The sequence below is a fragment of the Corvus moneduloides genome, chromosome 4 (genome assembly GCF_009650955.1).
Source record: "Corvus moneduloides isolate bCorMon1 chromosome 4, bCorMon1.pri, whole genome shotgun sequence".
Taxonomy (NCBI): Eukaryota; Metazoa; Chordata; class Aves; order Passeriformes; family Corvidae; genus Corvus; species Corvus moneduloides.
This window is the reverse complement of record NC_045479.1, coordinates 47,650,738-47,665,618: the sequence shown is the minus strand read 5'-3', so window position 1 is coordinate 47,665,618 and position 14,881 is coordinate 47,650,738. Positions and strand designations below refer to the sequence as shown.

The window sequence follows — 14,881 nt, the reverse complement described above, 5'->3', positions numbered from 1 at the left end:
GAGCAGACTCTTGGAAACCTTTTAGGTCAGGAGGAGTAAGAATCCGAGGGAAACCTATATTGTTTGTGGTATCTTAAAAGAAAGTAATTTAGAATATATTGTATGGCATATTATTTTGTTTGTAGTTAGATAATATCTGAACATATAAAAAATTCTTTGCTGGTGCTTAATTTTCTACACTATCAAGAATTTCTTTGATGGATATTGAATTATTTAATCCTGAAACAGATGCTCTCCACAAAATATTCTATTCTAAGCATTTTAAATAAATAACATTGTTCTTTTCCTATTTTGTCTTAATTAAAAATATATGTAATGTTTTCTATTAAATGAAATTTAATATTTATATTCAATATTTATACTGTCTTTGGTAGAGATGTGCAGATGAAAATTTTTGACGGGTCTCAATCAGGTAGATAGGTTCATATGGCCAGGCTTTTGTCACCCAGGGGTATGCTTTGTAATGTCCAAACCACCTCAACAGGTTGGAGACTAGTATCTGTTAAATTCAGTGGAAATTACACACCTAAATGCTTTCACTGTATGAGGAAGTATTGGTGGGTAGTTGTCTACCTCTCACTGTGGTAGAGAAAAAATTCACAACCCTTTGACAATATATTTATGTTTCTTTTGTTCTAAACCTTTAGTAAATTGCAGGGATGTTTAATCTTTGGTGTATGTGCTTTGGTGTGATGTGTTTATTGGTATATGCTTGTAAATCGTTATATGCTTTTGAAAGGCTGGATGGATAATAAGATTATTCTCTTTCTGTTTTCTTTTTCTAATAATCCAGATGTGGCAAAAGCTACAAATAACTTCGAATTACTCTACTAGTAGTGGACATCCTCCATTTTAGTCTGCTTTCCTAAGACCAAGGGGAGAAATGGAGCTTTAGCTAACATAATACTATTAAAGCAGAGCTGACTGCTGAAGTAGGTTGGGAAATAGAGTTTTCAGGCTTGTGATTTTCCTCTGGCTACACTTGAAATTTGCCTTCAAATCCACAAAGCAATTCAGCTTTATTATGGGTTTGTTTTTTGTTTTGGATTTTTTTTTTCCATGTCATTGATAATTACAAAATGATAACAAATATCATAGAGAAGTATACTCAGGAAGTAGTCTAAGAAGTAGGATACTCTGGAAGTAGTACAGTTCATAGGAGTCTGGGAAAAACATGAAGTATTAATGAAGTAGAAAATAGTTTAAAAGGAGGGCTGCTGCTGATGTAATTTTGTGTAAGAGCAAACAGTAGATGATTGCTAAGTGAAAGAATGAAATGTGAAGGGTACAAGAGAGGTTGAATTTCTCGGAAGGAAGAAAAGGAAGTAATTTTTAATTTGGCTTTAACAGCTTGAAAGGCAACAAGGTGAATTGGACATGATACATTTATAAGTGTTGTGACATTGGACTGTACTATTGTGGACTTGTCAAACTAAAAGTCTGAAAGTCCTAGGGGTACAGTTCATCCTAGACTGAGTAATAAAATCCTCTTACATTGCTGTAGAAAAAATGGAATTAGGATAGTGGTGTGCATGTGCTATATATTTTAGGTATTGATAGTTTAATTTGTACAAGCAGGTATTTTAGGAGAAAGCATTATTTCATATTTTGGAATGCATTGTGTGACACATGAATATTCAGTATAGCACTTAGTTTGCTAAAAATGGGCATGCACTTATCATGAATACCTTCAGAGCATTTATGAAATAAATTATATAAGACTTTAATATTGCGTTTTATATTAATTCTTAAGGTAACATTAATTTAAGAGACTATAATTGAAAGTAACAGTTTGATTTAACTTAATCCTTTTATTACCTGGTACATAAGTAAAAACATATCTGATTACTTCTGATTTAATGATGGTTGTTGCTTTGGTATAGTGAGGCTAAATCTAAATGGTCAGGTTTTTTTATTTGGCATTGTTATTGGGCAGTTTGCATTTAATTAAAAGCAATAATTCTGACTCTATTTGTAGCCCCTTTACACTCCATTTAAATGTTGGAATATTTAGGAATACATGATTTTCATAATCTGTTTCTGTGTCCTATGAAATTATTCCACTATTATGTCAAAAGTGTGTTTTAGCTGTCTTTAGTAGACTTCAGACAGTAACCCACTTTCTCTGGTGTTATAATGTATTCAGCTGTATGTTTTTAAGTTTAGCTGACATTCATGCTAGAGACAACAAAAAGAAGTTATAAATGTTAACAGAGTAAAGTTTTATAAAAATAAAAAAAGAATTTATGACAAGATTCTGCCCTCTAAAGTTATTCCCAACAGGCATCTCAAGGAATCTGACTTGTGTTCACATGCTAAATGACAGAACTGTAAACTCTTTGACCTGTAAAGTGTAATATATGAATGCGGAAAGGTTTTCTTTATAGAATCTAGGTCTGGACTGGAAGAAATGTGTATAGAAGAAGACACCAGCATTGATTTTGATATACTTTTGTGATTCACAAAAGCATTATGGCTATTTGGAGCACAGTGTGAAATTGTCATCAACATGGATAACAAACAATAGCTACGTAAGGGTGAGGCAGATGGGGTTGTTTTCCACTTATCTAAACTGTAATGTTAAAAAGAACATCAGCTATTTTAGGATCAGGAGTAGGCCATCTGCCCAAATTGTGTGCCCTTCCAGCTTTATCTAACACCCATATTATTATTTTCATCTGAATGTTGTTACATTTTTTCTGCTTTAGAGATGCTTTATCGCATTACCCGATCAGCTTTACAACTAGATTTTTCTCTAAGAATGCTACGTCTTTCTTTAATAATTGTATTTCTCTATTCAAATATTTTGCCTCCAAGTATTATGTTTCATTGATAATTTTTAAAATAAATCAACAGCATCTGTCCTTACTGGAAGTGTTGGAAATGATGTGACAGTCTGGCAACAACAGTAGCAGGAAATAAGCAAAGAACGCACAGGGAGTGTGGAAAGGAACAGAGAATTTGCATCAAGGCAAGGAAAAGGGCTTTGGGAAAAAGGGTCTAAAATAACTGAAGCTGAGAGACAGAAAGATAAGCAAGTGAGAGAGATTTGTAAAAAAGTGTTTTTTAGCTGACAGAGGAATTTAATTTGTAGTTTTCAACTTTGTCTGAAGGAAGGAAGGAATGACTTAATAAAAGATTCAGTTGCTTTGAAGGTACTTCAATATATCTGCAGCTTTATATCTCTCTGAGAGTATTGTAGTTGAGTAGGTACATGTAGAACACATTTATTTAAAGTTTTTCTAGAGTGCTCAAAAGAACAAGTCTTTTAAACATGGTGTCCAATTGGCTTAATGTTTTATCTCTTTATGGTCACCCCAACTGTAGAAATGAAACACTACTTAATGTAACCAGAAAAATAACATAACCATAGTCAGTCATGCACCATAGGGTCCGTTTTCATTATTCATTACTAGTTTTACTGTTTTCCTATGCTATTTACAAAGGATGCTTGTACATTTTGTCTCAGAATACTGAAGTGCAGCTAATCATGGACAGAATGTAGTCTGGTACTTCATTTTCACTCCGCCCTATAATGGAAACATTGAAGAGGACGCAACTCCTTTGGAATTTTTATTGAAAGTGAAGTGAATAGCTCAAGTCTCAGTTTTAAAGCACAGCTCTGGCTAGACGGGTTATGATTGTGTACTTTAACATTCCAATCATGCAAAGCTTGCCAAGTTTCAGTAATAAATTGAATTTATCCATATAAATGAGTAATTGCAATTCTCTTGTTTAATATCTAACTTCTATAGCTCTCATATGCAGAAATGAAGCTTGGTGGCTTTTTCTCTTGAATTTTCACAAACATTGTCATCTAGCTTTATTTTTGTTCTCTGTCTTGATTTCATGTTTACTGAATGTTTGGATTATCTCTCTCTCGTTTTGATAATCCTTCTCTTTTTATGTTGTAGTTTAACATTTTCCCTGAGTATATATGTAGTCTTTTCCTGAGAAAATTGCTTCCAATTATTTCCAGTGGTATTAAAAATTCAAATTACACATTTGGTACGTCAATCAACTGGCCTACCAAAGCACTAGGTTTGGAAGGACAACCAGTGTTCCAGAAAGATGTGGGTTTGTTTTTTTTGCTACCTAGCAGTTTATTCCAACACCTTTCTACTGCTTCTCATGAAAGCCAAAGATGCTCTAAAGTGATCAATGTATATATTGGTTCCCCAATGATTTGATTCAAGATGTCTTTCTGTAAGGTATCTTGTCTCATGATCTTCAGGAGGCAATACCAGCAATTTTTTTACTCTGGATATATTTCTAGTCATCTGGTTTCTGACCTCTACAAAAGCTGCATGCAATTGTTAATATTTTTCCAAGCATGTTTTCTAACCTTTAGCATGAGGTGAATTTTCAGTCTCTTTTTGGCTCTTCTGGCTTACGTTCGATGGCTATCTCCTCTATTGCATTTACCTATATCCTTCAAAATGTCTTCTGAAGTTTTAATAATGAACTTTTCATACTTACTGTACACTTTCTTCCATGTAAAATTTCTTGTCTTGTCAGTGCCGCACATCCACTGTATTCAGTTTAATCATAAGAATTATTTTCTTCCGTATGTCTGACATGTCAATCTTTTTCTCGCAGCTCTTCTAGAATTGTCTAGTATGTGAACTTATTTTCTGTACTATATAGCAATCCTTTTCAGAAATGTCTCTTCTGGTTTCAGATAAAAAGGAGTATCTTATAAGATTATCGTTGATCATTGCGTCTTTTCTATTACTGGCCAGCACAAGATTGTGGGAAGAATCTCAATTTCTATTTTGAGTTATCTTGAGGTCACTACTTCAGGCTACACAAGCAGAATAAGTTTTATTAGAGAATTTTGGAAATGGAAATTTCCTTTTAGGATATAAATCATTTTTTTCTCTGATCTCTTACCTAAGTTTTATGGGTACTTTTTGGACTTAGGATTTCACAGCATTTTAGCTAAACTAGAAACTGAAATGTTTATATGTAACATAGCATTTGACTGTGTTAGCTGATGAAATATTGCAATTTATTTTTTTAAATGGCAGTAAATGTTTTACCAAAAAGTAAATGCTTAATCTTTATATGAATAGAACATTATCTTTCAGTCTAGTAGCTGATAGAAGAAAGTAATAGAAATTAATTAAAAAGTTTTTTTCAGTATTGTATTTTGGGTATTTCCTAGCCAGATATTTCAAATACTTATGTTTGCCTTCTCTCTTTCATTAGTGGTACGTTTCAGAATGAGGTTTGCTGTCAAATGCCAAGGAAAAGTTAATCTTATTCTGAGCTACTCTTTTCTGGTTTGAATAACCAGTAAGTACTGCTCTTAATGCATTGCATTCCTGAGAGAAAACTATGAAATAAATGGAAACACAGGTGTGTAAAAATACTTGTCTGTTTCTGAGGAAATTAAATACAGCTTCTTGTCAGTTCTTACCTCCATTAAAGAGGGTGAACATCCCAATTAATGAAATACATGAAGATTTTAGCCCTGTGCCTTGTGTAGAAAAAAAGCAACTTTTGTTTAAATGAGGAGATTATGAAAAAGCATACTTTAGCATGATTAAGTTATTTTTATGATTTTTAAGAGATTTTACTTTGCTGAAAAAACTGCTGGTACATTTTTTTTTGGCATGTTTGTGCAAAAATGCAAGTTAAATGCGCACTACACTATTAAAGCTACAAGATGGATTTATTGCTTCCTAAGGACTTCAGGTTTATGTAGGATATCTATAGAAGGAACAGCTGTCCCTTTTTATACACAGCTACCCAAGAATTCCACTGCTCATCTGTAGCTTCTGTGGAGATTGTAACATGAAAAATGTCTTTGGTCATGGGAAATGGATAATATCATGGAATATTTCTGTGTAGAAATCAAATATGTTATGTTTATATGGATGGTGGTTCACAGTACTTCTATGGAAAGAAGTGCCATGTATTCTAGAAGAGATACTTCTGTCTAGTAATAAAACGATGTAGTACAGATATAATGAAATAAAGATCTGCAGGCTCACATGTTGCTAAGAGAACAGAAGTGTTTCACACAGATACTAAAAGTGTATATAATAAAAGCATCAAAGAACTATTTATTAACCAATATCCATGATGAAATCTAATTAAAATGGGTTTAAGTGGATTCATCTCCAACTTCCCCTTTGCCTTTAAAATGTTCTTAGAGTAAATAAAATTTGATAAAAAACTATGACTAAACTTATGTTTCTGTTAGAAACTTATACAACTTAAAATCAGCAAAAATGTTCTTTGTGCTCGGATTAGCATTTTAATAGGAGACTATGTAAAGAGATATTTTATCAGACATTGGAATGCGTTCGTTTATTGTCAGACAAGAACTCCCAGAATGGTGGGGTATGTTTTTTAGAAACAAACAAGACAAAAAGTATTTTGATTTTAATCAAAAATGTATTTTCTCATTAAAAAAACTCACATACTCACTGTGTCTACTCTACAGAATTTGTCCATTTCATTACACCATATGTCAATCCTAGTATATCTGTTCACTGCAAAAACTCGTGGCTATTTTGTGTAATACAGCACAGGAGGAGGTATTGCTCAGTTCCACTACTTTTATATAATAATTTAAAAAAAAATACAGAAAATGTTCTTGGCTACTTCCACTGTATTCCAGACTTAAAAGTCCCATGAAAGTTCTAGAATATGAAGTTAATTTTATTTGGTTGGTAGAATACCCTTAGAAGCCAGTTAATTAAAATTCTTCTCTTATACTGAGTCATATATATTCCATTTGCTGGCAGCAGCAAAGTCCAGGCATCTAGTTCCTAAGAGAAATACTTTTTCTTGTTGCCTTTTTATTCAGCACAAATACAGTCATGTGCTTCTTATTTCAGAAGTTAAGTGATATACTGACATATTTATGACATATTTGTTGGTACACCTATTACAGTTGCTTTTACTTCCATTGCTGTGCTTTTTTCTTTGCCCATGTCCCAAAGAGTGATTAGAGGAGGATAAAGCTCATTGAGGGAAAGGGATTGTTTCTTCAGGTAATTCCTTAGATAGCTGTGTCCAGTGCCATAGTTCATATCTTGAGAGATGCATCTGTAGAGATATATCACAGAGATGATTCCCAAAAGAGCACCAAGGCAGGCAAGGAATCCTATTATGTTGTTCTTTTCATAGCCTTTCACTTCCAAGTCCAGTCCTTTTGTGGTTACATTGACACATTGTTTCCTATTCTGTGAGTAGATAGTGGGAATGTCTATACAAATTTTGTATTCAGTTGATGGATTTAGATGTGTAAGATTATATACCTTTATATCAGATGGTATTCGAGCACTCTGTGCAGCCCGGGAGTCTTCGGCTTTCAGAAAGGCTGTCCATCTGACACTGGACTTCAGAATTTTAGAACTCGCTTTCCATGAAACCAAAACAGAATTAGATTTTATGTCTTTTATTTTAATATTTAAAGATTCATTGTGTTCCTGAGGGAAAGAGCTGTCCACTTTAATCATGACTGACTTTAGGTCTGCCCCAACTAAATTTGTTGCTATACATGTGTATAAGCCACTTTCTCTTTGTGTTACATCACTGATGTCTAATGTTCCTTCAGAATGAATGTAGTACTTATCAGAGATAGTATTAGGCAAAAGTTTGTGTCCTGATGGTGTTATCCAATAGATTTCAGGTTCTGGTTCTGCTGTTGCTCTGCAGTGTAAAGAAATATGGCTGCCAGCTTTTAAATCCAGCGTAGATGGAAAACTTTCAGGAGCTATCAAGGGAAGACAGATTTCCATCATTTCCCGAAAGTGTATCTGTCTCACATTCTGACCTTGGAATTCAGGAGGGTCTACACAAAACAGGGACTCTGGCTCCATGAAACGAATGTTTGTTTTATTCATGTTAATCCAGCGGATGACGCAGTCACACCTAATGGGATTGCTGTGTATACTGACTTCTTTGAGGTTAGGCAGGGATTCCACTGTACTGCGGTACAGGGCACTCAGTGCATTGCTGTTGAGCATGAGGGATTCCAGCTTGGGAAGTCTGTAGAATGCATTGGGGTGAATGTATGATAATCTGGGGTTATTGGTTGCTTCTATTTTTCTTAAATCTGGCAAATTATCAACAGCAAGACTATCTATAGAAATCAGTTCAGGCATGTTATTAATTCCTAACTCCTTTAGGTGCAGCATATTGCTAAAATCTCCTCGTCGTATTCTATTAATGGGATTCTTATTTAGATCCAGAAATTTAAGATTTGTAGCCTTTTGAAGAGCGATGTGGGGCACTCTAACAAGTCTGTTGTCATAAAAGGAAATGCTTTCTAAGTTGTCAAGGCCAGCCAAAGCATTATCTGGTATTTCAGTGAGATTTATACCTGCTAAAACTAGGCTGCGCAGATTGCTAAGAGGCTTGAAGTTCATGTCTTCAATTCTGATTATTGGGTTTTCTCCAATCATGAGAATTTCAAGATTAGGAGTAGCTTCAAACCACTTTCTGTTGATCACTTGCAGACCATTTGAATTGAGATGAAGTCTGAGAAGATTATTGAGGCCTATGAAAGCTCCTGGTGCAATCACAGAAAGCAGATTATGATTAATATAAAGCTCCTGTAAATTGTTGAGTCCAGAGAGACATTCTTCAGGGAGTTCAGTAAGTTTGTTTTCTTCAAGGTACACTGAAAGCAACTGTGGTATCTTTCTAAGATTAATACTGGTCACTGAGGATAAATTGTTCTGGGATAAATCTAGGCCAGTTAAGTTCACTGGGAAGTCTATTGAGTGTTCAATTTTTGCAATATTATTAGTTTGTAAAAGTAGAACTTGTGTATCAGCAGGCAGTGTGGCTGGAAAATGAAAAAGGCCTAAATCATTACAGTCCACGGTTGGAGCTTCCATGTAGACAGACCTGGGGGTGAACCATGGTCTGATTTCACATATACATGACTCTGGGCAGTCTGCTTTTCTTCCTACGGCTTGTAGTAGAGCAGTGGTAACTAGACCAAGCAGTAAATTAATTTTGAGTTGCAGGTCCTTCATCTTAGCTCAGATGTTCAAGAAAGTAGCAGACTCTTTAGTATTCCACAATTATGGTCTTGGAATTCAATATGACCTGGTCAATTAATAAAGCACAAACTTGCATTTATCAAATGACAATCATGAAGGACTTCCTTCCTGAGGATAAGTGATATATATGTAACCAACTTGTCCAGTAGTAAGAAGCATTTTGTGGAAATGAAGGTCACTTTGTCCTTGATGACATAAAATTGATGAGCTTTGTGAAGATGAAGTATGTATAGATGGTCATAGGAGATTAAACAATTCATTTATTTAGTAGTATTAACTTCAAATCCCATGATTGATTAGTGTTTGCAGGAATGACAGGATGACCTAAAATACAAGAAGAGGAAATAATTAGTATAAGAAACTGTAAAGTTATAAATTAATTTAGCCATCTTTTACTCTCCACTGTTAATTATTGCAAGTAAGAAAAGAAAATGACTGTGGTGTCTGGAGTATTATAGTGGTATCCAGATAGCATAAATTAAGTTAATATAGTAATATGTCTTTAGACTTTTAGCTTGTCATACATCCAGTGGCGCATTGTTCAACAGAAAGATGAAGATAAAGCAAAATATATCTGTGAGATTTTTTTATCCTCCTTTAAAATGTTTTCTTTTTTCTTTCAGTTATTACTAAAAGCAGACCAAGTTCTGTTGGCTTTTAAAATGTAAATACTGAGCAAAATCCTACAGGGCATGAATATTTAACTTTTTTACATGAAGTTTATAACTATAAAGAGTGTAATTTATGTATAATCAAAGGGAAATGGAATGGTTGGATTAATACACATTCCTAATGACATGCTTAGGCAAGCCTGTGAGATAATTATACAGAAATATATGAAATTGAAAATCCACAGGTTTTATAATTTTTAATTCTTTTTGTAGCTGCTGCTTGGAAAGAAAACTTTTTTTCTTTTCTTTAAAGTGCTATTTAGAAAGAAATAAGTACCTTATAATAAATAGCTTGTCATCTTGGCAAATTCGGGCTGATCAGTGGCTTTCTTATTCTGGCTTCAATAACCTCAATTGCAAGGAATATTAGCAGAAAAGTGTCTTCAGAGTGATAAGGAAAAAGAATTACACTAGCAATTGCTTCTCTGCTCTGTAGCTCTGCAAGAATCTGAAGTTTGCAGACTGCCTTCAGGTCCCAAATTATAGTTAAGACTGAAACCTTAGCATCTTGTGGCATCAAATATGTGCTTCCCAGATTTTTGGTATGTACTTTCTTTTTGTGGTGTAAAATAAATCCAACTTTGAGTGTACATTTTGTTCCAATGCATGTAATACAAAAGCTTCTGTGTTTTCTTATAGAAAGTAGTACACATTAACTGCTTAATTTACTTCAGAATATAGACTTACTTCACCCAGGCTTTGTTTCTGAAGACTGTTTTGCAATACACATTTATACCCTTTCTCCCCTTGCCTTTAGTGTTAAAATTCACAGTGACATTGTTCACAAACCATAAGATCAATGCTTAATTGACATTGATAAATAAATTTTAAGGGTTTGCTGGTATAGATAGGCAGAATTGCAAAAGTCAAGTGTCAAGTGTTTGGACTTTAGGTATCCTTTCCACGCCCAGGAGAATTTGGCATACTGACCACCTATGCATTCCGTAACAGTTCAGAGGAAAGGTGTTGGACTATGTAAAGTAATATAAGCATTGGGCCAATTTGAAGTACATTTGGCAAGTCTTTGAGGCTGTTCTTTGTGTTATGTACATTTAGGGACATTTAATACTTTATTTTAACATGTAGGTTTATTAATAGACTGAGCAGACAATGTGTGAGATAAACATACCGAAAACATGCTGCTGTTTTGAGGATCAATAGTATGTTTCTATGCACATGGCCCAGTTTATACTTAAATACTAGGACATACTAGTAAAAATGTGATCTGTTCCTTTCCTCTGGGAAATGAGATGAACTTGAGGCTTGCAGAAAAATAAAGGTTTGTGTTGAAAAGTTAATGCCTGCAACTTGCTCTTAATTTTGTCACCAAGAGGCAAGGTGATACCCCTGTGTGGAGTACTGTCACATTTACCAAAGATCTTAGTAGAAATCATTCTATACCAAATGCACAGATGTAATTTCTTATGTAGGGAGAAAAGTGGATGGCCACATGGGGGAGAATTTTTTTGTCGTGTTTTTGATACATGTTCTTGAAGCACATTTCGCACTGACTACTGTATTTTCGTTTGGATTGTATACTAAAAATGTATTTGTAGCTTGACAAATACAAAATTTATGCTTCAAATAATTGAAAGATCATTGAAAACCTTAACTGAATTGTGAATTAATTGAGATTCAACAGACTGCTACTGGAGATTAATTGAGATTCAACAGACTGCTACTGCCTTTTGATCCCACTATGATGCTCTGGGACTTTTGCTCAGTAGCGGTACTTCTGAAAGTATTCTGGCCTGTTTTTCTGTTCCTCCCTGGAAATTTGCTGTTGGCCGCTGTGAAACATAAAATATGGACCAAGGTGGAGTTTTCATGTGTGTCCCAGGCACCTGAGAGGCCATACCATTTAAAGTATATAAAGCACGTTTGAACCAACATACTCCTGTATTTGTGTTTATACTCCTGATTTTATATTTTAGTTTCTATGGGATTCTCAAACCAAAAGTAAGGGCACCGGTGGATATTTCCGTGTCAAATATATTAGATAGGCTTTCTGAAAAAGGCAGCAAAAAAAGAAGAGCTGAGATCCAGGTTGAAATTCCGCTTCGGTATGATTTAGTCTGATGTCCTTTCTCTTTCTGGTGAATTCTTTAGCTAGTAAGTCACCAGCTCAAGTTCATATGGTGTTCTAGCATAAATCTCTCTTATTTCTTTGGTTAAAGTGCTTCTGTCTTGTGTAAAATATTCACTGAGGTTGAATAGCTTGAATAACAGATTGTAGAATAATTTTGACACTTCCCGCCTGCAGCCATCATTCCAGAATGCACTGTTTCAATTGAGAAACATTTTTTGTTTAAATAGTGGCATATTTGTATTGTTTTATATAAGAATTATTTGCTTTTAACTGTCATTCAAGGTGTGGAATAAAAGAATGTTTCTGGAGTAGAATGAACATCCATGGTGGCTTATGAGGTCATACAATCATAGAATAGAATATGTCAAGCTGGAAGGGATCCATAAGGATCATCTGCTTCTGGCAGGACAACGTAAAACTAAATTATATGACAGTAGTGCTTTTCACATGACAGAGTACATAAAAAAGTGATACATTACAACAGCAAAAATTGTATATGATGCTTTGAGTGGCAAACATTTTTTTTTCTCTTTTGTTTATAATAGTACTATAGTGTGGCTCCAGTTTACATCTTGACTAAGAATATGAGAAAACGTATTGCTGACGGAAGTTTTCCAGTCCCACTTGAAGCAGTCAAAGCCCAGAATCAATTTACACAGCATAAGTGCTTAACTGGTTGCATTGATTACGTGCGTGTTTCTGTGTGTATGTAACTAATTTCCGACCTCGAGATGTCTTCAAATAATTTTAAAATGAAAAGTGAGCTGTCATTCACTGTAACAAAATAAACCTCATGTAAACTGCACTCAGCAGCATGAACTGTATCCAAAGTTCAGTTTCCTTGAAGAATGTGGTGTCACAGAGGTAAGTGTTTGTATTGGAAAATAAGCATTTAACTTTGTGTTACTTTACACTTTTGGAATGCATTGATTCTTTTCTTCATTAATGTACTAGTAATAGTAAATATGTACTGATAATACTAAATAAAAATTGAATGTAAATGCTCTTACTAGCAATGATTTTCAGAGTTTTTATTAATGTGTTCTGGAGCTTTAAAGCTGAGTGCTTTGAACCATCTAGAGTTTCATGTGAAAATTTTTTATATTGAATGTCGAGTATTAAAGGTACTAATAAGAAGGACAGCGAGAACCTGAAAGGTATTTGTTCTGTTTCTTTGAGTAGTTTTTAAAGTAACTGAGATTTACATACACGAAGGTTTCTGTGCACAGAAACCATTTTCTTTCTTGTTTTAAGAAAGAAGATCTTTCAAATAATGCAAGTATGTCATCATTAACTCTTTGTTAGTGGATTTTGGTGACCTCTCAAGATTATTGATGTGATGCAAGTGATTCTTAGAACTTGTACCTATGATTTCTCACAGTAGAGAAGCTTGTAGAGATAAGGCTCCACAGCTGATTATCGCCAGTAAGCGGAGGTGTGGGATAGATGTTTTCACACAAGCAGCAGGAAGAACTGTGCATCATAGTTTTGGAGGCTTTGATGTAATTCTTTACCCAGCTGCATTTATAAATCTTTGTGTGCACTCTGATTGTACTTGAATTTCCTCATCCAGATGCAATTGTTTGCTTCCTAATGTCTGCAAATAAAAAGGCTAAATAGAGTCTATATCTAATAAATTAGTATTCCTTATTAGTACTTCAGCACTTGTGTTATAGTTTTCATGTACTTACAACTTATGTACTAAAACTAAAATATATATCTCTGTGAACAGAGTATTTATTTTTTTCTGGAGGTCCATCCCTGTTGCCACCCATTTAAGACCTGATGTCTTACTAAACATGGTGTATTTCTTGCTTTTAAGGTACCATCTCTTGCTTTTAGAAAAACGCACCCTGATGTGTGTGACTTTTTGCAGCCTAATTATTTCTTGTGTAAACAATGATTGGTATGTCTTAATTAGGTTTCTTTCATTTACTGCTATTGACAGCTGGAGACTTGGTTTACGAGAGGGTATCACCATTATTTGAGCTGGAAAAGACATTCAGTGAATGAATAAACTGAGCAACATTTCTCATCACTGGAGCAACAGACAGCTAAGAACCATGTCAGAGTGGGCAGAAAGGAAAAGAAACACGTCAGGTTTTGGCAATCGTTCTTTTCCACTTCAGCAGTTAGAGAGACAGTGATAAAAACTAAAAATGCAGCAGTTACAGTGCAATGTGCCCTGCTGGCAATAAGGTAAACAGTGCACTTCACAAGGACCAATTTAGAGGTGGCAAGCATTTTGAAAACACAGCTGTTCATACAAAGCTACCTTTCAAACACATCAACGGAAAGAGCACTTCTCAATTCTTGTCATTATAACCACTTTGATCAGTTCTATGGACAGAAATCTGGAAATGTCACTAACCAAAAATTGGGCATGAGACATTTCATAACTTACTTGATTTTAGTTACAGCACCTAGGGGTGTTTTGGGGTTTTCTAAGTGTTGGTTATGGAAATATACTGACTGAAGTTTGAACATTTAATATCTTTCTGATAATTTTATAAGGCATTTTTTCCGTGTTTGTTCCATGGTCAAAACAAACAAAAAAAGTGCTTCCTTGGGAAATTTTTTGTTACAGCACAATAAATAAAAAGATGCACTTTCTTATATATTTGACATATTTCATTAAAGCACAAAAATGTAACATAATAGATATAATAGATTTTCATAACAGAATTGGTCTAAAGTAATATTTATAGAAGTAAGCTGTACTAGCTGGTCTGATAGGGTTGCTGAAAATTATATAGGCAATGTAAAAATGGAAGTGCTAGCATATGCAGTCTTGCTTTCATTCCACTCCCTGGAGCAAAGAGTTTCATTCTGTTTTTCTTTACAAATACAAATTAACAGTTCACTGTAATATGGACTTAGTGTTTTATATTCCTACATATAGCTAAGATGTAGCCTCACATTGAAAGACAAATGAGGATTTTCTAGAAATTTTGTGTTTCTGAGGTGTTCAACTTGGGTGGCTGAGGGTGTAAAATGTCTTAGGTTGAAAATCGCCAAAGTGAGTACCTGAAATATCTGGATATTTGTGAAAAATATGGCTAGGGCTCTCTGTTGGAACCTTGACTAATTTT

General features: G+C 34.4%; 2 protein-coding genes across 5 annotated transcripts in view; one reads left to right on the top strand and one right to left on the bottom strand.

Moving 5' to 3' along the window:
• Window positions 1–14,881, top strand: part of IMMP2L (inner mitochondrial membrane peptidase subunit 2) — a 426,380-nt gene that overhangs the window by 175,129 nt on the left and 236,370 nt on the right. Inside the window, exon 4 of one of the 4 annotated variants that reach the window (XM_032107399.1) lies at window positions 12,335–12,801. The exons of the other annotated variants lie outside the window; for them this stretch is intronic. Within the exon in view, the coding sequence (XP_031963290.1) occupies window positions 12,335–12,365 (31 nt within the window). The 3' untranslated portion in view covers window positions 12,366–12,801. Of the gene's footprint in view, window positions 1–12,334; window positions 12,802–14,881 lie in introns of those variants that run through there. 4 annotated transcript variants of the gene reach the window in all.
• LRRN3 (leucine rich repeat neuronal 3) overlaps window positions 6,386–14,881 on the bottom strand; it is a 31,367-nt gene continuing 22,871 nt past the window's right edge. The window contains exon 2 of the mRNA XM_032107394.1: window positions 6,386–9,353. Coding sequence (XP_031963285.1) covers window positions 6,876–9,002 — 2,127 coding nt within the window. The 5' untranslated portion in view covers window positions 9,003–9,353 and the 3' untranslated portion in view covers window positions 6,386–6,875. The remainder of the gene's footprint in view (window positions 9,354–14,881) is intronic.